We start from the raw sequence: 24,349 nt of genomic DNA, 5'->3' as shown, positions 1-24,349 counted from the left end.
ATGCAAAATCTAAACTGAAGACATGAGAAAATGATTAAAAAAAAAAACAGAGAGATGAAAATAAAAAGTGGAACCAAGTAACAGGCATGATCTCTTTCAAAAAAAAAAGTAACAGCCATGATTTTGCCGCTGAGTTAACGGTCAATCGAATAAACACTCTAAATCCGAGAAGGCAGTTAAGATACAGTTTGCTTCGGAACAGTGGAAGGTTAGTAGAAACAATGTAAGGTGACACTTGACCTATATATCTCCAAAAGCTCTCGTGGTTCAAAATTTATGAATCCTTGGGAATGTTGTATCCTTTGAAGCTTTGCTGTGCATAGGAGCCGCCTGTGTTATTTACATCCAAAGTTAACTCGTGTGTACCAGTTGTTTCCGATCATTCAATATCAGAAACAGATACTTGTAAAGCATCTTCCGTGTTTTTCTCGAGCACAGTTTCCTCTTGTCGTTCAAAGGGACCTTGAGGAGTTCCAAAAAGAGTGGAAAATATTTTCTTATGGCATTCATCACAGAAAAAGAAATAGGAGAAGTGACCCTCGTTTGGAAGCTTATGGATTACTGCCTCTGGCAACACCCTTTCTATGTATTCTGTCATTGATGGTGGGACCACCCTATCGTCTAATCCCTGTTTGCGAATCAAAAAAGGGAAATGTAAGAGAATCATAGTACATTATAACAAGCTAAACTCCAAAACAAAGAATAAGTTGAACACTGTTTTACTTCATAGTGCACAATAAAATAGAAATGATGAAAGAAAATACTGAATAATCATAAAAGCAATACTCAAAGAAGAATCTGTTCAAACCTGCCATATGTGTATACGGCCAAGATATCCTGCTAATTCACATTCTGCCTGACCGTACATGGATTTCAACCAAAGAAGTAATCCTCCTGTTCGACACTCCTTATGCACATGAAGTTCTTCTATGTTGAAATCCCATCTCGATACCTGCAGAACAGCTTCCTCTATAAACGGCTTCAGGTTTCCCTGCCGAACCGACTCCTCCAGATCCCTCTGCCAAAACTCTTCGAATGCTGGTTCATCGATGAGAATTTCATCCTAAATATATGTGAATTTGATTTGTCAACAGATTATAACAGGCCTAAATGTTCTTCCACAGTCACGGACACCTACAGAAACTTTATTTAATTGAGGAAGTGTATACAAAAGTAACTTCCCCTAGTAGTTTTATTTAAATTTATATTCAAAATTTAGCTTCGCTTTTACATTCAAATGTTAGTTCCACCAAAGGAGGCAGTTAAGAGAGGAAAGCATTTTAACACAGACCAAAGTTTAAAATTATAACAGTAAATATTTTTCGGTCAAATGTTAATGAGACAGCTATACACAAGACTAAAATCAATAGTGATATGGCTATGTGGCTTTAGTATCTTTCATTTAACTGAAGTAGCTTCAGTGTCTAAGAAAAAGTAAATTTCAAAGTAGCTTCAGTGTCTAAGAAAAAGTAAATTTCAAAACAGACATGTATATTGGACGAGTCTATAGGTTCAAACTCAATATCCACCAACTGGTGAATGGACAGTCAATTCAAAGTTCAAACTGAATGCCGAACAACACCGTAAGTTTTTCAGCTACCATGAATTCACTTAGCTATTGGCAATAAAGAAAAGTAAGTTTTCATATCTATTGATTAAATAAAAAAAGTAAAAAAGAAAAACACTCAGACAGGGTTTATCCCTTTCAACATAATTCAAGGTTATCGCGACTCACCTTCTTTCCTAGAGAAAGTGAAAATTGCTTGTCAATCCGCTCATGCTTTTCAGGCAAGAAGCTTTTCCGATAGAAAAACGAGAGAAGTTTTGGAAATCTATAAGCCAAGGAATACATATATTTTCTCCTTGGCAGCCACTTCTCCCAAGTTCTTTTCATCTCGTCTTTAGTCATGTGTGACTCGTATGGGCTAACCATAGGGGCTAACATTGCTGCACCTGCAATTTCAGGTAATATTAGTATATTACAACATATCAGAATTCATGTGTCTCTTTTCTATGCTTAGCAGGTAGAAAAGGGAGTTAAACTTGCTTGACAGAGGTAGGCGACTAGAAATTAGTACATCGGTATAACCATAGCCACAATTGACATTATTTTTTTTTTCAGTTTCTTTCCCAAAAATTTACATGAATGGAGACAGAGTCACAAATCACAATGAAAGAGTTATTTTAGATTTTGAACGTTTCACAAAATGTTAACATTATTAATATGTCAAGAGTTTAAGATGAACAACACATTGATCAAAGATATCGAGACATTAGAATTTTGAATAGGGGGCAACCTGCAATTCTATCTGGAATATATTTGAGCGAAGCCCAAGCATGAATGCATCCACTTGAGTGGCATAGTACCCAGAACTTATCAGTTACATTGACAGCATCAACTAAATGCAACATATCCATAGCCGATGAATTGAAATTTCGGCTGGGATGTGGATCACTCTCCCCAAAACCAGGAAGATCATAAGTGACCAAGCGAACACCATAGTCTTCGAGCAACGATGCTTTCACTCCAGGAATACCTAGCATTAGAAGGATAACAGAAGGAAGTAGAAAATATCAGAAGACAAGAACTAAAATTTTGCAGGGGATAAGTTTTTGAATCCTTATTAAAGATAAGTATGTAATTTTTATTAAATCTGGTTTTTATTATCAAAAACTTCAATTATATTTTACCTGCCAGCCGGGATGAAAGAAACGAATGTGGAGCAACAAGTGAAAATCTAGCTCTTCCTGGCGGAACACCTTGATCATGATAAGCCATGTACCTACCATCTGGAAGCAATATCCGGCTAGCAATAGGAGGATGCATGCGAACCATTGCCGCCTTGGTTAAGGTTTGGTGATTGGAGTCTACACTTATAGCTGCAAATAATTCATTAAAAGTCAGCAAAACTTATGCCAGGTCCAGATTGCTTAACCATGGCAAAGATCATCTGTAAGCAACTAAATAGCTTTTTTCCCTCAAAATCCATAAGAATATAAATCCCACTTGACTGAGTTAGTACAGAGACAGAAAATCAACAAGGAGGAAAATATGAAGGTTCATTTATGCCATAAAGAAATGGACTGAGAATATTTGACTTGCATTTATAGAAATTAAGTAGTTAATTATCCGTTCGTTCGAATCCGATCTCAAATATAAGCAAAAGAGCAAAAAGTCAAACAAATAAAGTAGATGTATCCGGTTCACAATTTGAATCATATACATCTACTTTGTTTGATTTTTGTTTACTTATATTTGTAAACAGAGTGAGTGATACATTAATATTGTAATAATCTCCTCTGTAAACACATAGAAACATTAAAAGACTTGCCAATAATAACCCAAATTAATTAATATGGTTCACATGATAAGAATTGAAATTGGAACTTAACATTAACAACATCAAATCAAACCAAACCAAACCAATCCTGCGTTTTTGTCAAATTGAAGACCCAGTCAAACCAATCCACAAAAATAGCAAGAAAACAACAAATAGTTGAATTCAACACAACAAGTTCATTGAATTAAAATTAAGATTGATTGCAACTGTGGAACAAGTAAAGTAAACTAAAACAACTACTAGTACCAAATAAATAAACAAAAGGAGTTGAATTAAGAAACCTGCGAAGGCAAGAAGAAAAACGGTAAAGACGATAGACCAAGAAAGAAGAGGATCACGATCTTCAGGCAAAAAATCATTGAAAAAGCTTAATCTCTTAGAAAGCTTAGAACAAGGTCCTCGTAACTTTTGAACAAGATAAGAATCTTCATTGAAGAAATTCTGTTGAAGAATATCTCTACAGCCTCTACCTAACTCCATAAGTATCTCACACCAAGCCATCAAAAACCCAACCGCATGTTCCTTCAAACTCTCTCCTACTTCTACTTCCTCCGATGATGATGCTGATTTTCTGACATCCTGAAACGACGTCGCTGTTGAAGATTCTGGTAATGGATTTTCCATTAGACTTGCTAGTTCCTCGCTCCACCACGTGGTTCCTCTTGCTTCCGCCATTGCAAAGCATGTGTGGAATCAACACAACTGCTACTGTCTTTTTTTTCTATTTTTTTATATGCGTAATCGCGAAGCTATGTTTTTAAATGGATAGATGATGATGATTCATTGGAAAAAGGTTTTTAGGGAGACAAAATAAAATAAAAGAAACAAAAAGTGTCTCTCTAGACGGTAATAGGACGGTTACAGTGAAAATGGATTCCAACTAAGCACCGATTCTGCATCATTGTCGTCGTAATCTTCCGCATATATTTTTTTATTTTTTTTAAAAAACAAAACAATATTCTTTCATTTAAATTGATAAAGTACATTATATCATATGAGATACAAACATCGCTAAAAACATAAACATGAATCTGCGAACAAATTCACAGCATCCAAGTTAATAGTATATAATGACAAAATACCTATAAATAATATGATAAAATCTAAGTCACACTGGAATTCCATGTTGATGCACAAATCATTGATTGAACTTGTAAATTTACTATGTCGATCTTTCAATATGAACTACAAAACAAAACGCGGAATCAAACGCCGCACAAGAAGACTAACAACACAACGTCGCAATTAAATGACGAAATCACAAAAACACAAAAGGAAAAACTTATATATGTGAAAAGCATTTGTTTAAATTGAAAGAAAAGAGAAAAAAGATGTAGATGGGTGATTTTAGGTCAAAAATGACATACTTGACGAACGAAGAGAGAAAAAAAAGTTTAGAGAAAAATTGGAGTTTCTCTTCCTAAATAAGTTTTGAAAAAATAAAAATGACCATTAAATAAGTTTTGGAAGAATAAGTTTCTTCCGCATGTATTATGTATATTAATAAAAAAAGATTGTCTCGTAAGTGTAGTTCAGTTGATAGTTATCAGAGATATTATGTGCAGGGGTCAGGGTTCGAACCCCGGATTTCCCACTTCTCCACACATAATGTGTGTGAATCTAGCTATTAGGCTACCTGACAAAAAAAAAAACACTTAAATACTACCTCCGTCTCCTCAATGTGTGTGAATCTAGCTATTAGGCTACCTGACAAAAAAAAAACACTTAAATACTACCTCCGTCTCCTCAAAATGTGTGAATCTAGCTATTAGGCTACCTGACAAAAAAAAAAACACTTAAATACTACCTCCGTCTCCTCAAAAAAAAACACTAAAATACTACCTCCGTCTCCTTAAATATAGGAGCATTTTGATAAAATTACGGAGATTAAGAAAGTTTGTTGTAGTATTAAATTTGTATATAATTACTATTGTTTTTACAATTTTATCCTTAAGAGAGAGAGTTAATTTATGTTTTCAACATAATATTTATTGTTGATTGAATAAAAAGATGCAAAATAAATAAGGGTATGTTGGTAAAAAAAAATCTCAAAAGGCTCTTATAATTAGGAACGGAGGTAGTATTTATTTTGGATCGTCAACCAACCACCATTAAACTTTTGGTTTTTGCAAATATGGTCTCATTTTGGTTTTTGATTGATTTTGCAATTTTTGTTTTTTAAAAAACATCCTTCCAACATTTTTTGTCTTTTAAAAAAATGTCTAGAACCACTTAAGGCGTTAGGTGGCTGTGAAAATGAGCCAAATTTAGAGAGACCAAATATATCTAACTAAAATTAATGTGTAAAATGTACTCCCTCCGTCTCTAAATTATAGTCGTTTAAGGTTTGTGCACGGCTATTAAGGAAATGATCAGTTGTGTTGATTTTGATAGTAAAATTAGTGTCATTTAGTCATATTTTCCTTCCCAATCTCATCCATCTATAGTCTCAAGCACCTTCTTCCACCCCAATCCAAACCCTCAATTTACAAGATGTAGCCAGTCAGGGTGGTGGTGCGACGAGTGACACCAGTCCTCCGCATCACCTCTAAACGCCAGAGCTGTCGGTGCCGGCGTTAAGGTTCCTGTTCTCCGATGGTCTTGTGTGTTTTGGTCGTTTTTGTTTCTTTTCGAAACAACGGTGTTTTGGTTGTTTTTGTTTCTTTTCGGAACGACGATGTCTTTTTTCGTTTTGAATTGTTGCATGTTTTATTTTCTGTTGGTGTTGTGGTGGAGTAAGGCACGGTTTTGGTAGTGATATGAGGTGAAGGTGGTGATGACGTGGTGGTTTTGCAGTGGTGGCGACGATGCTATTTTGGTGGATCGATGGAGAGAAGAGTCTGCCTTGTGGTGTTGTGGTGGGGGGTCTAGGATTTGTGGTTACGGATCTGCGGTGTGGTGGTGGTGATGAAGTGGTGATAGAGAGCATCGAAAACGTCGCAGAAATTTTCGTTGTTGTTTTCGTGGTGGTTGTGTGGTGGCTAGGGGTGTGTGGTGGTGGCTGATGGGAGGGTCAGTGGGGTTTATTGTTTTTCGTGGTGGCTGGTGCTGGTTTTTGGTGAGCATTAATGGTGGTTTTTTGATGGTTAATGGTGGTTTTTTGATGGTTAATGATAGTTTTGGTGGTGGTGGTGATGCTTGTGGTGGTTATGCTTTTTGTGGGTTTTCTTATGAGTTTGTTGTTGATGGGGTTTTCAAACACACGCATGTTAGGTGGTGTGGCTTGTTTAAGGTGCGGTTACATGGGTTTTTTGGGAGGTTTGATGGTAGGTTTGGCGAGGTTTGATGGTTGTTTATGCTATTGCGCATGCGTTTAGACTTTTAGTTTTTGGAGATGACTTCTTGGTTTGGTGTTTGGTTTTTATTGGTTTCGAGGACCTTTGTGGAGGGTGTTTTTGGTTTGCTTGTAGAAGTTTGTATTTGATACATGGTGTTTGTTTGGGTGTTCCGCATATATACAGACACTTTTCCTTTGTATGTTGCTCTTTAAGTCTCATAGCTTAGCATTCCTTGTGCTTGCTATGATTATGTGTTTTAAATAAATTTCATTTTAGCTTCTTCAAAAAAAAAATCAGTGTCATTTACTAAAACACCCTTATTAATTGTAGTTAGTGGAGTAGTTAAATTGGATGAAATTCAATAAATAAGGGTATATTAATGGAAAAAATAAGAAATGCTGCATTCGTATTCTAAAGTGACAATTATTTTGAGAAAAAGAAAAAAATGGTAAAGTGACAATTATTGTGAGACGGAGGGAGTATGTTTTACGACATAAATAATTAATATGCATTAAAATTGTAAATTTGAAGCCTAAAGAAATGTGAGGTCCAAGGTGGCTGCCTCATTTGTCAGTTGGACCGCCTTTGTTTTTGTTGTTTTTAGTCAAGTACCATAGTGGTTAGAGCTCACACAGGGGCGTAGCTCTTCATATGGGAGGGGTAGCCTTGGCTGCCCCAAAAAAAATATTATTCTTGAATTAAGTATGTATTTATATCCGGCTACCCCAAATAATAAATATTGAGCTACCCCAAACAAGTTTAGTTGCAAAAGTTAGCATAAATAATAAAGTAAAAAAAACTACTACAAAATTGATAGATTTATTTGTATTGGTTTGATACTTTCGATCTCAATAACAACAATAGAGAAACCCTTTTCAACAATAAAAATTATCAAGACAATAGTCATAGACAAATTAAATGGACAATTAGTTTCTTGCAAATAACTTATTTATTTATATTTGAAAAGACGTTATTAATCTATTGTTAAACAGGCAGTTGATGGAATTGGGTTCTTCAAATGCATTTTGTCCAACGTTTTAAAATAGCGATTTTTATGTTAAGTTTCTAAGATTTGTTAATTTTAGTCCTTAATTTTTTGTTAGAGATTAAATTCAAGACTAAAAACACTTTTTTTGTAAAATTTTAAAAAACTGAGAAAAAATTGAATATTTTTTTTAAGGACTAAACCTAAAAAATTATAATTCATGGGACTAAAAATATATTTTATCCTTAAATTTAATACGTATGTTTTCAAAAAAATTATTCTTTATAGTTGGCCCATGCTTAAATTTTTCGCGAGCTTCGCCGCTGAGCTCACACAATTTAATTGTGGAGAAGTGGGGTGTTCGGGGTTCGAATCCCGGTCCCTGCATATAAAAAGCAATATCCCTACCAGCTGAGCTAAGCTCACGGGGATTGGACCGGCTTTATTATTACCATAAATTTATTGTAAAAGACGTTGTTTAAATTATGAGTGATTTGCATAATATTAATTATATGGTACAATTAGAAAAAATAATTTATATTTTATTAAAAATTAAAATAGACATTTTTTTCCCATTCAAATATGACAATTGAGAGGAACCACGTACCAGAGGCATTCTTTTCAAATATGACACTTTTTCCCTTCTTTGGTCTATCTTTGCTTTCTCTCTTTACATGTGACTTATTCTTCATCTTCTGCATTACTTGTTCTATCAGAAACAATTTGTCATAATCAATTCTATCCAAAGTTGAACCAAAGACATACTTGGTGATTTTGCTAGAGTTTAGGCATTTATTAATACAATCCACGAATCAGAGGAACACATAGATAAGACCCTCAACTGATTGAAAACAAATTCTAGAAGAAGAAAATAGACCAAGGGCATATTCTTCACATTGATAGTTTGATCTTTTACAATCGGTAGCATGCTTTGTCTTCTTATATGCTCCTTTTCTTATAAGCCCCTTCTCCAAATGGAGAGGATGGTGTACAAACAAGTAACCAAGTGGATAATCAGTAAAGTGATCACGCCAAACCCTTTTTATTAGAATTAGTGATGGTTTGTGGCATTCATCCCACAAAATCTGTTACGAACACGATTTTTATTATAGCATTGAACCTTGTGTATTAAAAAATAGTTGCAAGAGATGACCAACCTTGTAATATTTTTACAACAGCACTAATTTTCATATTTTAGAAAGATTAAAAATTGATAAAAATACAAATGGCTTCATAGTCCAATAATTTTACTAATCTATCATTATCGGTGTGTTATAAGTTATACTCCATCCGTTTTAAAATGAGTGTCGTTTCAGGTGTTTACACACATATTAAGAAATGCAATGATTAAAAGAAAGAGAATGATTATTTTACCAAATTATCCTTATTAACTATTGGTTAGTTTTAAAAGTAATACTTTGGAAGTAGTTTGCAACGTATTAATTGGAGGGTACAATTGAAAAGAAAAAGTTATTATTGCATTGGAAACTGAAAGTGACATTCATTTTGAAACAAATTTTTTTGGCTAAAACGACACTCATTTTGAAACGGAGGGAGTAACTTATAAACCCCTAAAAAAAACTTATAAAGAATATCTTAACAATGATGCAGATAGTTTTATATAAAAGTAAAGATGGATGCAGATAACTTTGTGTTGAAATTTTTATGATTCTCTTGTTTTGCCTATGTTGTATTGTTGTTTTTAACGTTGCCTCAAGTTTGTGTTTTATGTGTCTGTTGAAATACATCAGAGTGACTCAATTTGTCGCCTGCTTATATTGAGTAAGAGACTTATTTTGAGTAAGAAGTTTATTGTGCTTCCTCACATCCTCTCAACCTTGTTAATGACTTGTCAACATGTTTGGTTTGTTAGTTCACTTTTGGCTCATTAAATTTTTATGTGCATGACTCGACTTTAAGCATGTCTCAACTCATAGCCAATTTGATTGTATTCTCGTTATTTTAGCATTTTAATGAAGCTTATTTTATTGTAAAAAAATAAAAAACAATATAAGAAATGTATAATAACGCATACATATATATACACTTAATAATATGATATTTTATATTTTTTTATAATTATAATATTTTTGGTTGATTATTGGTCAAGAAATTACTCCGTTAAATATTTTGTTGAATATCTTTGGTCCGCGTGAAACTTGCCTGCTTGAGAATACAGAGACTGAAGAAGGAGAAGACGACGACCAAGGCCACCACCACTGATCGATCTAATCTAAAGATGTCGACGATGGTAGCAGAGAAGAAACCGAAAACTAAGATCGTTTGCACCCTGGGACCCGCATCTAGGTCTATTCCCATGGTCGAGAAGCTTTTACGAGCAGGTATGAACGTTGCCAGATTCAACTTCTCTCATGGTTCTCATGAGTATCATCAGGAAACTCTTGATAATCTTAGAGCTGCCATGGAGAATACTGGTATTCTTTGCGCCGTCATGCTCGATACTAAGGTATAAAACCCTTTATTTATTTATTATGCATCTTAAGTTTTCTTTGTTAATGCTTTTGATTTGAATTGATAGTGTATGTATGTAATTTGTGTTTGTTATTGATGTGTGAGATGTATCAGGTTGATTTTGACCTTATATAATCTTATGTCTACTATGGATCATAAGAATCTGTTATTTGTCGTAAAGGCTGTTTGGATCGACTTATTTGACCTTATTCACTACCATAAACACTTCTGAGACTGTTTGAGAGAAGTTGTGAAAATAATTTGTGATATGTTCATGAGTTAGTTAAACTTTATTTTATCTTTTGTTATAGAAATAACTTATAAATGAGCGCTTGTCATGATAGGTGATTATGCTATAAACTGCAAATTAAGTTGTTTATCCAAACAGACTTTCTTTAGTTCTTTTAATGTTTTCATAAGTCAAGAACATGAATGGCTTAATCATTTAGGCATATTACATTTCCTATCTTTCACTGCATGCTGAATTGGTGCGAGATGCGAGTTCAAGGCATTATTATTCATGAACTTAATAAAGTGAAACCAGCATTTTCAAGTTCCTTCATTTCATATCTTTCATTTTATGCACCTACTTACATTGCAAATTGATGCAGGGGCCTGAGATTCGTACTGGATTTCTCAAGGATGGCAAACCTATCCAACTGAAACAAGGTAATGAAATAACTATTTCAACCGACTATAGCCTAAAGGGTGATGAGAATACGATCTGCATGAGCTACAAAAAGTTGGCTGAGGATGTGAAGCCCGGGAGTGTCATACTTTGCGCAGATGGAACCATATCATTTACAGTTTTATCATGTGACAAAGAATTGGGTTTGGTTCGAGTCCGCTGTGAGAATTCTGCTGTTCTAGGCGAGAGAAAGAATGTTAACCTGCCTGGAGTTGTAGTGGATCTTCCCACTTTGACTGAGAAAGACAGGGAAGATATTATGGTTTGGGGTGTTCCCAATAAAATTGACATGATTGCGCTATCTTTTGTTCGAAAAGGTTCTGATCTGGTGCAAGTTCGGAAACTGCTAGGACACCATGCTAACAACATTCTTCTCATGTCAAAGGTATGCTATATTATGAATTTCTGATTTTTTTTTTCCATGGAAAATAGGTGATTTTTTAGCTTGTTTAACAATGTGTCAAGAGTTCTAATCAGACATGATATCATAGAGATGTTTGCTGCATTCCTATTAATGTGTGTTATATTGGACATCATCTAACAAAATTTGAGATGCTCTTCAAAGAAAATATGTTGAGTTGCTACTGATTTTTTCTAGGACAAAATTTAGGCACATTTCTTTAGGTGTTTTTTGTAGGCAAACTTTGAAAAATTATGGATTCGAGGAAATCATAGATAGTTTAGTTAAGAACTATACAAAAAACACCTAAGGAAATGCACTAAGTTTTTTCCTTTTTTTCTATCGCTTGCATGTGTTATGTTCAATTACTTATTTCTAGTTGCTTTTCCTCTGCAACTTGCAAATGTATGTGACAGGTTGAAAACCAAGAAGGGGTTGCAAACTTTGATGATATCCTTGCAAATTCAGATGCATTTATGGTGGCACGTGGTGACCTTGGAATGGAAATTCCAATTGAGAAAATATTTCTAGCGCAGAAAGTGATGATTTATAAGTGCAATATCCAAGGAAAGCCTGTTGTTACTGCAACCCAGATGTTGGAGTCAATGATCAAATCTCCCAGGCCAACCAGAGCTGAAGCTACTGATGTCGCCAATGCAGTTCTGGATGGCACAGACTGTGTCATGCTTAGCGGTGAAACTGCTGCTGGAGCTTATCCAGAACTTGCTGTTCAAACTATGGCTAAAATTTGTGTTGAAGCTGAGAGTACCATTAACTATGGAGATGTATTTAAAAGGATAATGGAGCACTCACCAGTACCCATGAGCCCATTGGAGAGTCTAGCTTCTTCTGCAGTTAAAATGGCCAACTCAGCTAAAGCAGCACTTATATTGGTTTTAACTAGAGGAGGGAGTACTGCAAAATTAGTGGCTAAATACAGGGCAGGCATGCCAATTCTTTCTGTTGTCGTTCCTGAGATTAAGACTGACACCTTTGATTGGTCCTGCAGTGATGAGGCCCCTGCCAGACATAGCTTGATATTCCGAGGATTGATTCCAGTGCTGAGCGCAGGTTCTGCTAGAGCTTCTCACACAGAAACAACAGAAGAGGCACTAGACTTTGCCATTCAGTATGCGAAAACAAAGGGTCTCTGCAATAACGGGGATTCTGTGGTGGCTCTGCATCGCGTGGGTGTCGCATCAGTCATCAAAATCTTGACTGTGAAATGATCTCCCATTAAAAGGAGTTCTTCAGCTGCTTTTAGCAATTTTTGATGGTGGGAAAGGAGTCTTATCATACATTTTTCATTCTTAATTGGATGCAGAACATCAATCAGAATTTTTTTGTTATTAGGGATACATACTCCCTGTTTTAGAATTATTCATATATCATTGTTTCTTCGCCTTATTATTGTTGCCACTGTGGTAAGTGGCGATGCATGATGCTTTTTGTAAACCTAAAAGGTGACCAATTTCTGGCCTATCAGTTTTGATTTGTTTATGGTCTATCGTTGTTGGAGTACTCCAATATATGTTTTGATAGAGAAGGTTTTGGTTTTTATATTTTAATTATTCGTCATCAATTTCACTTATTATTCGTCATCAGTTTTGATTTAGTATTTTCTTATTGATAGTTGTTAACTGCATTGTCATTTACACCATGTCTTAGAAGAATCCTTGTTGCCATATGAGTATTTATTTAACTTCTTTTTTAGGTGGCATTTAACATGGGATTCACTTTGGATCTATCTATGTATTTATTGGTGGTGATACACTTTTTTTATGCATTGCAATTTAACTATTATAGTTTCTTCTGTTCCGCCAATATAATTCGTAGCTTGTTTTGAGACAGTGATTGAAAATTGTAAATAAGCATCAGGTTATGTCACCCACCACAGTATTCACTTGCTCAATATCGCAATTAGTTTTCTATAAAAAATAATTAGGTCGTCCATTATTTTTTAAATAATATCGCTAACGAAGTCCTCGTGTCTTGTTTTAAAGCTCAAACAACCACGGCACCGTTCTAGTGTGATTCCTTGATTTTTTTTTTCATATTGTGTGGATACTGGATAGGAAGGAGAATTTCATATTTTGTTTGTGCAGACTCATGAAATACCAACCGTTTTCAACGAGATTTTGCCTTTTCTAAAGGGATCAGCTCATTTTAAAGTGTAAAATGAACAATAATTATTGAAAAAATAAATTAATGTTTTTTAGAAGTTAAATAAATCAATGGTTAACATTACATGTTCAAGCGTACCTAATTACGAGTGTGATGAATATTAACTAATTACACACGTAACTGAATGATTTCGTCACAATGACACTATTTTCATTGGTTGAAAGCGACTTTGAGAGGGTTGGGTTAAATTCCACTTTGATGTGCTTCATGCGGAGATGTAGTGTATGTATATTGTTATGGATCTGGCTTGGAGCCATGAAATCGCACACCTACGGCTCCAAGTGGAGAAGACGCAAAAGTTTTAGTAAATATTTAAACGGAGAATTGTAACATTAATGAGAATGTTCATATATTGATTTGGCACATTTGTGGTCTACAAATTGATATCAACCATACATGACATGAAGGAAACGGATAGACATGTTGGCTAGCTAATTATAGTCTTTGAACTATTTTAATTTACATATTATTGAGACGCTTTTTATAAAGCTTCAAGATCTCTTTGTTTTTATGACATTTCTAACGCTTGTTGCCTCAAAATGTTTATGTATTTAGTTTCTTTTTTATTGGGCTTTGCCCTCTTTTGTGTATAAAATGTAACACCTTATTATATGTGCATTAAATTTCGCATACATACTTGTGGAATTTCTTTCACAGAAGAAATTTGTGAAAACTAACGTCATATATGTTACTATAATTTAATTTGAATGAATATATGTAGTGGATAATATGGCCACGTGAGAGAGAAGATGCCATGACAAAGCAAAGCAAGGGGCTGGCGTACGATTTAGTCGGCGCGTGTCTGGTTGGGCAATTGAGTAAAGAATTGTTTGCGTGCCGTTGTCGGTTGCAGTGTCAGTGGTGAGGCTGCATTGCATGTGCCTTCACACCTTGTGTTGGGAGGGAGGGACGGTATATACTCCCCCGTCTCACAATAATTGTCTCTTTACCCATTTTTCTTTTTATTAAAATAATTGTCACTTACCAATGCAGCATTTATTATTTTTTTTCATTATTATACCCTTATTTATTAAATTTCATCCAACTTAACTACTCCACTACCTACAATTAATAAGGGTGTTTTAGAAAATGACACTAATTTTACCATCAAAATCAACACAATTAATCATTTCCTTAATAATCGTACATAAACCTTAAACGACTATTATTTAGAGATGGAGGGAGTACTCCTTTGGGATATTTCCTTGTTTTATCAAGTTAAAATAATAAATCGATTTTATTGGTTGCTCTTGCTGCATGTGTGACAACCAGAGGTGACGAAGAATATTTGAACCTATCGAACATAAGTATATTCACACAAATTTATATTAAAACTCGTTTTTATCTAAATGCATTCAAACTTCAAAGACAATTTACTTTTATTCATAATAATTACTTTTAACCAAAATTCATTTTACATAATCATTTCTATCAAAATCGAGTATCCTCGTCGGAGAACCAAACACGTGCTTGGAAGGATTTTTCCCCTTCTCCATGTCTTTTTTCTACTCCCATGCTAACTAGATTAGACTCATCTGAACAGCATAGCCCAACGAAACCGAAGATTGAAAAGATCGAAAATAGGCCAAAGATTTACACTTTCAATTTTTTTCGAGTGAACCATTTTGGACTTGAACCTGACTGAACTCGCCCTAGTGACAACAATGGTGGATTCATTCAATTTTGCCAAAACCACGTGGACTTCACCTAAATTCAAGTTCGTGAAAGTGAGAATTTTGCTCTTCCCCAACACGTTTTGCTTGCTACCAACCAAACTTTCAAAAATACAGTGTGAGTTAACTCACGCTGGTTTCTTTCACCCATATTCCAATTTTTTTCTTTCCTCTTCTTTAACCTCTTGTTCTTGCATTGCTATTTCTATTGAGGAGTTTAATTTCTTGTTATTATATATATATATATATATATATATATATATATATATATATATATATGGGTAGTGAAAATGGGAAAGAGGAAAAATGCATGGATTGATACATGGAAGAAAGATGCAATGGAAGCATGCGTATGTGTGTGATTGATACATGGAAGAAAGATGCAATGGAAGCATGCGTATGTGTGTGAATGTGTTGAAAGAAACCATTATTGGAAGCATGTACGTGGAAGAAATCATTATGGAGGAAAGAAAAAATTGGAATATGGGTGAAAGAAACCAGTGTGAGTTAACTCACGTTGGGTTTCAGTATGTGTTTTCAGCGTGAGTTAACTCACGCAGGGATATTTTTGAAAGTATGGTTGGAAATGAGCAAAACTTGTTAGGAGAAGAGCATGATTCTGAAAGTGGCCCATTTTGGGTCTAAAACTTGTGCTTGATTGCTCTTTGGGCCTTAGTTTGCCCATGTGACACTTTTAGTTGTTACCGTTAACGAGAAAAAATACATCACACCCCCACACCTAATTCTCCAAGCCCACAAATCTTGCAAAATTAGGACTTGTAATTAAATTGTTTTAGGTTTAAGTGGATTCTAGGGTGAAGGATCAGTTATGTCCCTCACCGGTGGAACATATAAAATATATCATTAGATTAAATCAATGTTTCAGATTTGATGAAATTTTTTAAAGAACATCATGTTTCGTCACATACAATACTATCTCTTTCTCAGTGTGTAACCGCTTCATCCTCTCTATCTCAAACTTTTTTTTTCTTTCAACTATTCATAGTTGCACTCTTTTACTTTCTAATTACTGCACCTTTACTTCTCCTCATAACTTAGGTTTTTTTAATTTTAATATTAGTAACAAGTTGAGAACTGTCACTTGTTTGGTTGAAGTAATGAGAATTTTATTGTTTGTTCTTCCCTTTTGTTTTGCCATGGCTACATTGAAATTAAAGGTTTGCCATTAAATTTGAATCAATTGAACGGTAGTGAAAAATCTGAAACTTGCGAAATTCCACCATCGTAGCCTTGGAGAAGAAAGACAGATGGAGAAGAGAGAGGGAGAATATTGTGTGTAAAAATAAGTATATGATCACCTTTTATTTTCATTAAATCTGAATCATTGTTTTAATCTAACGGTGTATTTTACATGGTTCACCGGTGAGGGACTTAAATGAACCCTCACCCTAGAATCCACCTTAGGTTTATTTATTTATCATTCAATAAATATTATATTTTACACGAAAAAAATGATAAATAACATAGAAAGTTTTTGTCAAAAAAAAAATTAACATAGAAAGTTGTTGTTCTCACATCATAGTTTCTTAGAACCACATGGAAATGATCAAAAAATCCTCAGAATAGTTAACTACTACTGTCTTCAAAGCAGAAAACCGACAGTAATTGACTACCGCTGGGTTTTTTGATCATTTATATGTGTTTTTAAGATATTACAGATGTGAGAACAACAACACTCAATAACATATGTATGATTGTATGGACAGCCCCACCTTAAGAGGTGTGTGGGCTTGGCCCTCACTTTGTTTTTTGTTTTATATATACTTGTAACATACATTATATACTATATACAATCCATATGATGGAGATATTGTGATTAATTGATTAATATTTTCTTAACATCTAAAATTATTTAATTATAACTTATAAGTGAGTGTTCTTTTTGTAAAATTAGTCGAGACATTGATATATTTTTCGTTGAAGTTATCTCTAGTATTGCAAAGAATGCGATGCAAAATCAATTGAGAGGTAACAAATGTTTTTAGGCATCTTGGAGTTTGCTTCTCTCAAGGTCTCAGATGTGATTCCCTCTGGTGTCAATTTCGATGGACAAGTCCATACAGAGCTTTGCTTTGACTTTAAATGGGACCCCCGCAAGTGGACGGTGAGATTGGTCCCCTTGGATTAGTCGGTTGTTGGACCGGATACCGAGATTTTTTTTAAAAAAAAAATGTTTTTAGGGCACCTGTTAAAAATGTAAGAAAAGGAAATTTAGTATTGAAAAGGGCATTTTTTTTTTAAGTTTTCATACTCCAAAATATAACTACTATAATATATTTGCTTCCTTGACAAGTGTCAAAAATGCACTTGTTAAAATTTTTCTTACTTCCTTAAAAAAAACACATATTCCTTACTTATATAGAGAGAGAGGGTGACATTTTTGTTTAAATTGAAATGATAAAATTGTTGAATATTTGTAGAATATGAAAAAACCACATAAGCGGTCATATTTATACTTTCAAAAATAAAATAAAGTCTTTATACATTAAAAAAATAAAGAAATATACATTGTCTTGACTATTCTAAATTTATGAGTCTAGGGCAATGAAACCTAGCCATCCGTGGTGAAAAATTGACTAAGTTCACTCTTTAAGTCCTACCTTGGTTGATAGAGGCTTGAATATTATTGTTAGAAATAAATTATTTAAGGCGACTCTTCTTGATAATTAAAGAGGGGTGAAAGAGTCATTCTCTACCCACTTCTATATGTGGACGATATCTCGATGGCAAGTTATGGCATGGAATGGATCAAAAAGCTCAAAGAGATACTAAATAGTGTATCTGAGATGAAGGATCTTAGAGTGGAAACTTGATTCTTGGAATGAATATCGTGAGAAACTATATAAAAGGTGAAATGTCCTTGAAGAAAATGGTGGATAAATTCAGGATGGGTGATTCTAAGACCGTTAGCTTTGAAGTGTGTTTTAAGGTATTTGAACGGTAATTGAAAGGCGATTTAAAACACCCAAGAACAGCTCGAGAGAAAGATGCTTTGAAGGGGTATGTGTATGCAGGCTACGTGGACACTAGTAAATCCCTGTCAAGTTTTGTGTATACGTTATTTGACACGACGATTAATTGGCAGGCAAAACAATAATTCGTGGTGGTGAATCTACCACTTGAGAGGAGTGTTTTGCCCTTATTGAAGGGATCAACGAAGCCATATGATTGAAAGAGATGATCGATGAGTTTGAAATTGCTCGAGAATGTTTGAAGATACATTGTGATGGCCAAAGTAAAGAATATAATTATCTACCGTTCCATAGTACAGGTAGCATTTGGGTGACATAGTTTTTGGGTGCCATTGGTGACATTAGTGCATTTTAGATGAAAAAGAATGATAGATAAATGATATAAAATAAATTATCTAGATGTAAGACAATGATTTTTTTTTTGACATTAAAGACAATTTCATTAACGATAGTCTAACAATAAATCAAATGCCAAGACTGTAGAAATACAAGGCCGAGTTTCTTCAATCCATATGCAATCTAAATTCTTAAGAGCATATTTAGCTAAATAATGAGCAGCTTGGTTGGCTTCACGCCTAACATGCAAAAAATTTAAACTACGAAAGCTACCCTTAATGCTAATACAATCTTGAATTTGGCCACCACATTAGAAGCATCTGATTATGCTATAAGATTCAGAAAACACATGTCTTTTGCAAATTTCAAACCCTTTCGCATAGCTAAAGCTTCTGCAACCTCTGAATCTGGTAATGAAAAGATTTGTCAGGAACCAGCACCAACGACAACACCTTCATTATCTCTCACCACAACACCAATACCCGACTTATCACCCTCTATCGGACCTGCTGCATCAACATTTAACTTATAGAAATCACTAAAAGGAGGTGTCCAATGAACGTCAGATACTGGCAAAATTGGACCTCCACTTAGTGTCTCTGATGACAGTACGTCATTACTAGTTTTTTAGTCATATTTGTGTCCTTTTTGTAATGTTTAGAGAGTCAACTGCTTGTAATTCATGGTGAAATCAGATTAAAATAGGAACAAGAACCCAAAGGAAGAAATTGAGAAAAAGAGGAAAAAATGTGAAGAATCGTGCCACGTTTGCTCTAATCGTGGCACGTTGAAAGGATGTGGAATTCACTGATACGTTCTGAAAGTTTCGTGGCACGATGAACCACGAAACGTGCCACGATTGTTGATTGGATTTGCTGCCACGTATGAATTAATTATGATTGACACATGAACAAGTGTTTTTGGGTGGTGTGAATAGAAGGTATGAAACAAAGATTAGCAAGTAAATGGGCTTCAGCAAAAGAAAAGTAGAAAACGTGACATAACTTGGAAGGAAAGAAAAGGAACTAGGTTATGCTTGCTATATAAGAGAAAGGAGCCGCACAACATATTATTCACGTTTTGGTGTGGATCACGGTTTGGAGGACAAGGCATCACGCACAAACAGTATGTGCGATTGAAGGGAGCAGCTACGGTATGCACAACAACAACATCAATTAAGAAGAAATTCAAGAGCAACGTCGGCAACTACGAAACTCTCGGTTTTGTTTTCTTTTTATGTTGTTTATTTCTATGAACATGACTAGCTAATTTCCTTTGATTAAGCCAAGATGAATCTATTGTATCTGTGAACCCATGTAGCTTTTGACTCTATTGTTATCAATATAATTCAGTTTTTATTCAGAATTACTTGTGTTTATTGCTTTCATGTTATTGTTTTGTATGACTACTAACCCTAGCTTCTTGCAATTACATGAATTGATCTTAGGAATTGAATGACTACTAGCCCTAGCTTTTAATCCTGAAATAATAATTCTTTTTAACTCAACACTAGGAACCTAGAGATAGGAAATTGAGAGTTATGACATATAAATTGACGTTCTGACTTTGCTTCCACGGTTATTCAATCTGGTTAAGAGGTTAATAGGGTTATAACTTAGGAAAGGGTTTTGAGTCAAGAGATTGATCAAAACCACTTAGTTAATTTGTCGTGAAGGCTGAATTTACATTGAGAACTTAGAGAATTTAGCTACCACAGAGACCAATAGAGGACTCGAAAGCTTAATCATCTGTTTTCCATATAATCTTCCAACCAGTTTATTTACTTGCAATTTATTATTTTTACGCAATCAATCCAACTGCCTAGGGCAACCTTATAAATTTAATACATCCTAAATTTTAACGTCTTTGCCGAGTAGAAATTGAAACAGTCCCTGTGGATACGAACTTATAAATTTTATTACTTCGATATATTTTTGGTACACTTGCCAGATATTTATCAGTCTCCACCAACATTGTACCAGCACTCTTAAAATTCACAATAGATCTTTGTGCCTTTTGAATAGTGGCAACCACATCAACATCAATCCCCTCAAAACATTTCTTATTTCTAGCACACCATATCTCATAACACAAGGCCAAAGCATGGACTATAATATCCTCATCGACATCAATAATATTTTCCTCCAACCACTTATTAAAACGAATGTACCTGGGATCATGCGAATTAAATACCACGCCTAATGAGGAAGCAAACCATATCTGCTTTGACCAATGACACTCCATAAAGAGATGTGAAATTGTCTCATTATGTTCCCCACAAAGAACACATAATGGATCGCTACTTGTTCCTTTTTTAAAAAGATCATTTTTTACTGGTAGTTTTTCATGTAGAATCCTCCAAGAAAAGTGGATGTGTTTTGGAATACTTTTTATTTTCCATAATTTTTTCCACACGTGGTGATTATAGTCCTGCGTTGAGCTATGTGAACCATCTGCTTCACGCCTTGCCTTTAAGAAATGGTATGAACTTTTTACAGAAAAAATAGCTGACCGTGAAGCACCCCACACAAATTCATCTTGCAATTGAGAGAAAGAAATCGGCAATTGAAGAATTTGTTGAGCCTCAAAAGGGAAAAAAATTTCATTAATTAAAGGAGCATTCCAACATCGAATATCATGATGAATGAGATCTGAGACAAACATAATATCACAATTAGGGGGTTTAGGAGACCAAATCTTGTGCCCATTTTGATAAGGAAGCCAATTATCCTCCCATACATTAATTAGACGACCGTCTCCTACTCTCCAAATACCAGCTTTCTCAATAACATCCACCCGTGCTTGCAAAATACTTCTCCATGTATAACTTGGGCAGTAACCAGTTGAAGCTTTCAAGAAATTGCTTCTAGGAAAATACCTTGCTTTCAAACATTGTGAGATCAATAAGTCATCGTTGTGCATAATACGCCAACCTTGTTTAGATAACACTGCAAGGTTAAACTCATGAAATGTTCGAAATCCTATTCCACCTTTCTTTTTTTCCTTACATAATGTCTCCCATTTAATCCAATGAATTTTACGCTCACCTTGTTTGCTACCCCACCAGAACTTACTAATCATACTTTCAATATGCTCACATAAACCCATCGGAAGTAGAAAACAACCTATTACATATGTAGGAATAGCTTGAACCACTGATTTAATCAGAACTTCTCTCCCAGCAGTTGATAAAAACTTTTCTTTCCAACCTTTCAGCTTCTTCCACACCCTATCTTGGACAAAATTGAAAACTTGTTTCTTAGACCTACTAACAAAAGCAAGCAGCCCCAGATACTTTGAATGACACTCAACAGCCTTAATTTGCATCCAACCTTGGAACAAGATTTTACGATCATCAAGTACATTTCGGCTAAAAGAGATTTCAGATTTATCCAAATTAATATGTTGACCAGAAGCAGATTGGTAAGTATTAAGAATTTCTTGAATGGTTTGATAGTCTTGAAAAGAATCTCTACATAAAAGGAGGTTATCATCTGCGAAAAATAAATGATTAATTTCTGGAGTTCCTCTAGCAATTTGAATTCCATGGAGGCCCTTTTCTTCTTATGCCTTATTTAGAAGCCCAGAAAAAACCTCAGCACATAAGATAAATAGGTAAGGAGATAAAGGGTCCCCTTGACGGAGGCCTCGTTGAGGATAAAACTTCTGACAAGGACTTCCATTCAACAAAACAGAGAAAGAAACAGTGGAAATACAATTGAAAATCAAGTTGTGCCATTTCTGAGAAAAACCCATAGACTAAAGCACCTCAATCAAAAAATTACACTCGATACGATCATATGCTTTTGACATATCTAACTTTAAAGCCACACACCCCTTCTTGCCTTTTCTTTTTTTTCCTCATACAATGAAAAGATTCAAAAGCTAGTAATGCATTATCAGTAATTAAACGTCCCGACACAAAAGCACTTTGAAATTTTCCAATGATATCCGGAAGAATCAATTTCAACCTATTTGCAATTGTTTTTGTAATTATTTTAAAAATGACATTGCAAAGAGAAATAGGTCGAAAATCACCTGGCACTTTCGGCTTCTTCTTTTTTGGAATGAGACAAATATATGTATAATTAATGTTGCTCGGATTTCCACCACCATTGAGAATCTTCAAAGCAAATGAAGTCACATCCTTGCCAACTATACTCCAAAATCGTTGATAAAATAAAGCAGGCATTTCGTCCGGTCCCGGGGCAGCATGATGCTTTAAGTTTTTAGCGGCAAAGACAACCTCGTTTTCTGTGAATTCAGCTTCCAATATGTTACGCATAGCATCCGACAATCTATCTTTGACCACTTGCACAACTTCAGTAATTCTTTCTGGGTGACTTGTAGAGAAAAGATCTTGAAAGAAATTATTAAAAACTCTGGCTATGTCTTCCTCATCATCAAATTTTTTCCCATGATCGTCACATATAGATTCCACCCAATTTCCAGATTTTCTCTGGGAAGCTTTTTGATGAATTTTTTTTTTTTTTGTATTTTTATCTCCATGTTTTAACCACAGAGCACGAGACCTCTGAGCCCACCAAATTTCTTCACTCTTCACCAAGTCATTCAATATAGCCTCAACTCGTCTAATTTCTGACATTACCCCTTCATGTTGAGTTTGCTTATTAAGCTCATCCAATTTCTTTTGAACATTTTTTATCTGATTGGGAACGTCACCAAAACGATCCTTACTCCAGTTTGAAAGATCATTCACACATCGATGAATTTTGTCAGACATAGAATCCCCTGCTAGCTCCCAAGAACCTTTCACTGCTTCCAAAATTCCACTATCATGCAACCAACATTCTTCAAAACGTTGTAATTTAAGAACATTTTGTTTTTTCTTTGACTTCCTAGAAGCAAGCCGCAACCAAAGAGGTAAATAATCTGAAGCATATCTCGTTAAATGCACCGCTGAAGCTGAAGGATAGAATGATGACCAGGCTGGCGTTGCTACCATCCTGTCAAGGCGTGCCTTGATATTAGACTCACCATCTTGTCTATTTTGCCATGTAAATTTATCACCATCAAAACCTAAGTCAGAGAGATTGTGATTTTGAAGAGTGTCTCGAAACATCGAAATCATATGAGAGAAATTCCCACCTTCCTTCTCATCCTGTGAAAGAATCAGATTAAAGTCCCCCATGAGAAGCCACTTATTAGTACTTTCCACCCTCGATAACTGGTCAATTAACTCACAAGTTTTATGCTTCATTTGAGACTCCGGAAAACCATATACCCCAGTAAGCCTCCATTTCTCATCTCCATTCTCAATAGAAATTAAGACATCAATATGGTTAGAGGAAAGAGATAATACCTCCACTTCAACTCATTCCTTCCAAAACATAGCAAGACCGCCAACACGTCTATTGCCTTCTCCTGAACAACTAACGGCGACAACATCAGATAAACCTTGAACATTCCGAAACTTGTTCATCTCAAAATCTTTTTTCTTAGTTTATGAGAGAAATACACATGTGGGGTTTTTATCTCGCAAGAGCTTTTTGAACGCACTAATCGTTCGTAGATTACCAAGTCCACGACAATTCCAAGCTATGCAACTCATTGTCTCGGATAAAACACAAGCAAAAACCCCTTATTGAAAGGGAAAAAATACTCATTAAAAGGGAAAAAACAATCCTTATTAAAAGGGAAAAAACAATACTCCTTATTGAAAGGGAATACCAAAAAAACATTCTTCATAAGCAATTCATCAAGCAGGTTGAGGGCATCCTTACTTGATATTAATAGAGGTGGGCGAATGAATTTCAATGGTGACAGGACGATAAAACTTGCATAGGGTATGTCTTCTCAACGATCAATCATCCCGTCAAAATTAATAATTTGTTGAATAACAGTGCTTACGATATCTCAAAAATTGCGACAACACAAAACCCCAAGTTAAGGAACCGATCGAGTAGTTCCAAAGAAAAGAACGAGATAGCCAGTTAAAGTGATAGCAAAGTGAGGCACACACAGGAAATAAGGGTTTA

At 34.9% G+C, this 24,349-nt stretch overlaps 3 protein-coding genes across 3 annotated transcripts; 1 reads left to right on the top strand and 2 right to left on the bottom strand.

The window, feature by feature from the left end:
• Positions 1-68: 68 nt before the first annotated feature.
• On the bottom strand, positions 69-4,074 carry LOC146910472 (alpha/beta-Hydrolases superfamily protein). The gene is made up of 6 exons (XM_085731130.1): positions 3,623-4,074; positions 2,692-2,880; positions 2,298-2,537; positions 1,736-1,953; positions 809-1,063; positions 69-628 (listed from the first exon to the last, which is right to left on the bottom strand). The coding sequence occupies exons 1-6, from the start codon at positions 4,014-4,016 to the stop codon at positions 380-382; spliced, it is 1,545 nt and encodes a 514-aa protein (XP_085587256.1). The 5' UTR covers positions 4,017-4,074; the 3' UTR covers positions 69-379.
• Positions 4,075-9,756: 5,682 nt separating this feature from the next.
• LOC146910471 (pyruvate kinase, cytosolic isozyme) lies at positions 9,757-12,691 on the top strand. Its single transcript, XM_085727781.1, has 3 exons — positions 9,757-10,071; positions 10,688-11,149; positions 11,581-12,691. The coding sequence occupies exons 1-3, from the start codon at positions 9,844-9,846 to the stop codon at positions 12,391-12,393; spliced, it is 1,503 nt and encodes a 500-aa protein (XP_085583907.1). The 5' UTR covers positions 9,757-9,843; the 3' UTR covers positions 12,394-12,691.
• Positions 12,692-18,776: 6,085 nt separating this feature from the next.
• Positions 18,777-23,793, bottom strand: LOC146910470 (uncharacterized). The gene is made up of 5 exons (XM_085729439.1): positions 23,712-23,793; positions 22,389-23,618; positions 21,013-21,844; positions 20,330-20,520; positions 18,777-18,949 (listed from the first exon to the last, which is right to left on the bottom strand). The coding sequence occupies exons 1-5, from the start codon at positions 23,791-23,793 to the stop codon at positions 18,777-18,779; spliced, it is 2,508 nt and encodes an 835-aa protein (XP_085585565.1).
• Positions 23,794-24,349: the final 556 nt, after the last annotated feature.

Source organism: Medicago sativa, chromosome 7 (assembly GCF_051527215.1).
Source record: "Medicago sativa cultivar Bolivia chromosome 7, Bolivia_mono, whole genome shotgun sequence".
Taxonomy (NCBI): Eukaryota; Viridiplantae; Streptophyta; class Magnoliopsida; order Fabales; family Fabaceae; genus Medicago; species Medicago sativa.
Note: the sequence above shows the minus strand (reverse complement) of the source record. Positions and strands in the feature narration are given on the sequence as shown.

Excerpts from the sequence above, each read along its gene's own strand:
- LOC146910472 (XM_085731130.1), bottom strand. The coding sequence starts at position 4,016 with ATGGCGGAAGCAAGAGGAACCACGTGGTGGAGCGAGGAACTAGCAAGT. Across the intron at positions 1,064-1,735 it reads CACTTTCTCTAGGAAAGAAG|GATGAAATTCTCATCGATGA; the intron begins GTGAGTCGCGAT and ends ACATATATTTAG. Across the intron at positions 629-808 it reads GCCGTATACACATATGGCAG|GGATTAGACGATAGGGTGGT; the intron begins GTTTGAACAGAT and ends ATTCGCAAACAG.
- LOC146910471 (XM_085727781.1), top strand. The coding sequence starts at position 9,844 with ATGTCGACGATGGTAGCAGAGAAGAAACCGAAAACTAAGATCGTTTGC. Across the intron at positions 10,072-10,687 it reads CCGTCATGCTCGATACTAAG|GGGCCTGAGATTCGTACTGG; the intron begins GTATAAAACCCT and ends AAATTGATGCAG. Across the intron at positions 11,150-11,580 it reads ACATTCTTCTCATGTCAAAG|GTTGAAAACCAAGAAGGGGT; the intron begins GTATGCTATATT and ends TGTATGTGACAG.
- LOC146910470 (XM_085729439.1), bottom strand. The coding sequence starts at position 23,793 with ATGAACAAGTTTCGGAATGTTCAAGGTTTATCTGATGTTGTCGCCGTT. Across the intron at positions 21,845-22,388 it reads GAAGAAGCCGAAAGTGCCAG|ATGATAACCTCCTTTTATGT; the intron begins GTGATTTTCGAC and ends TATTTTTCGCAG. Across the intron at positions 20,521-21,012 it reads CCCCCTAATTGTGATATTAT|GTACATTCGTTTTAATAAGT; the intron begins GTTTGTCTCAGA and ends GCATGATCCCAG.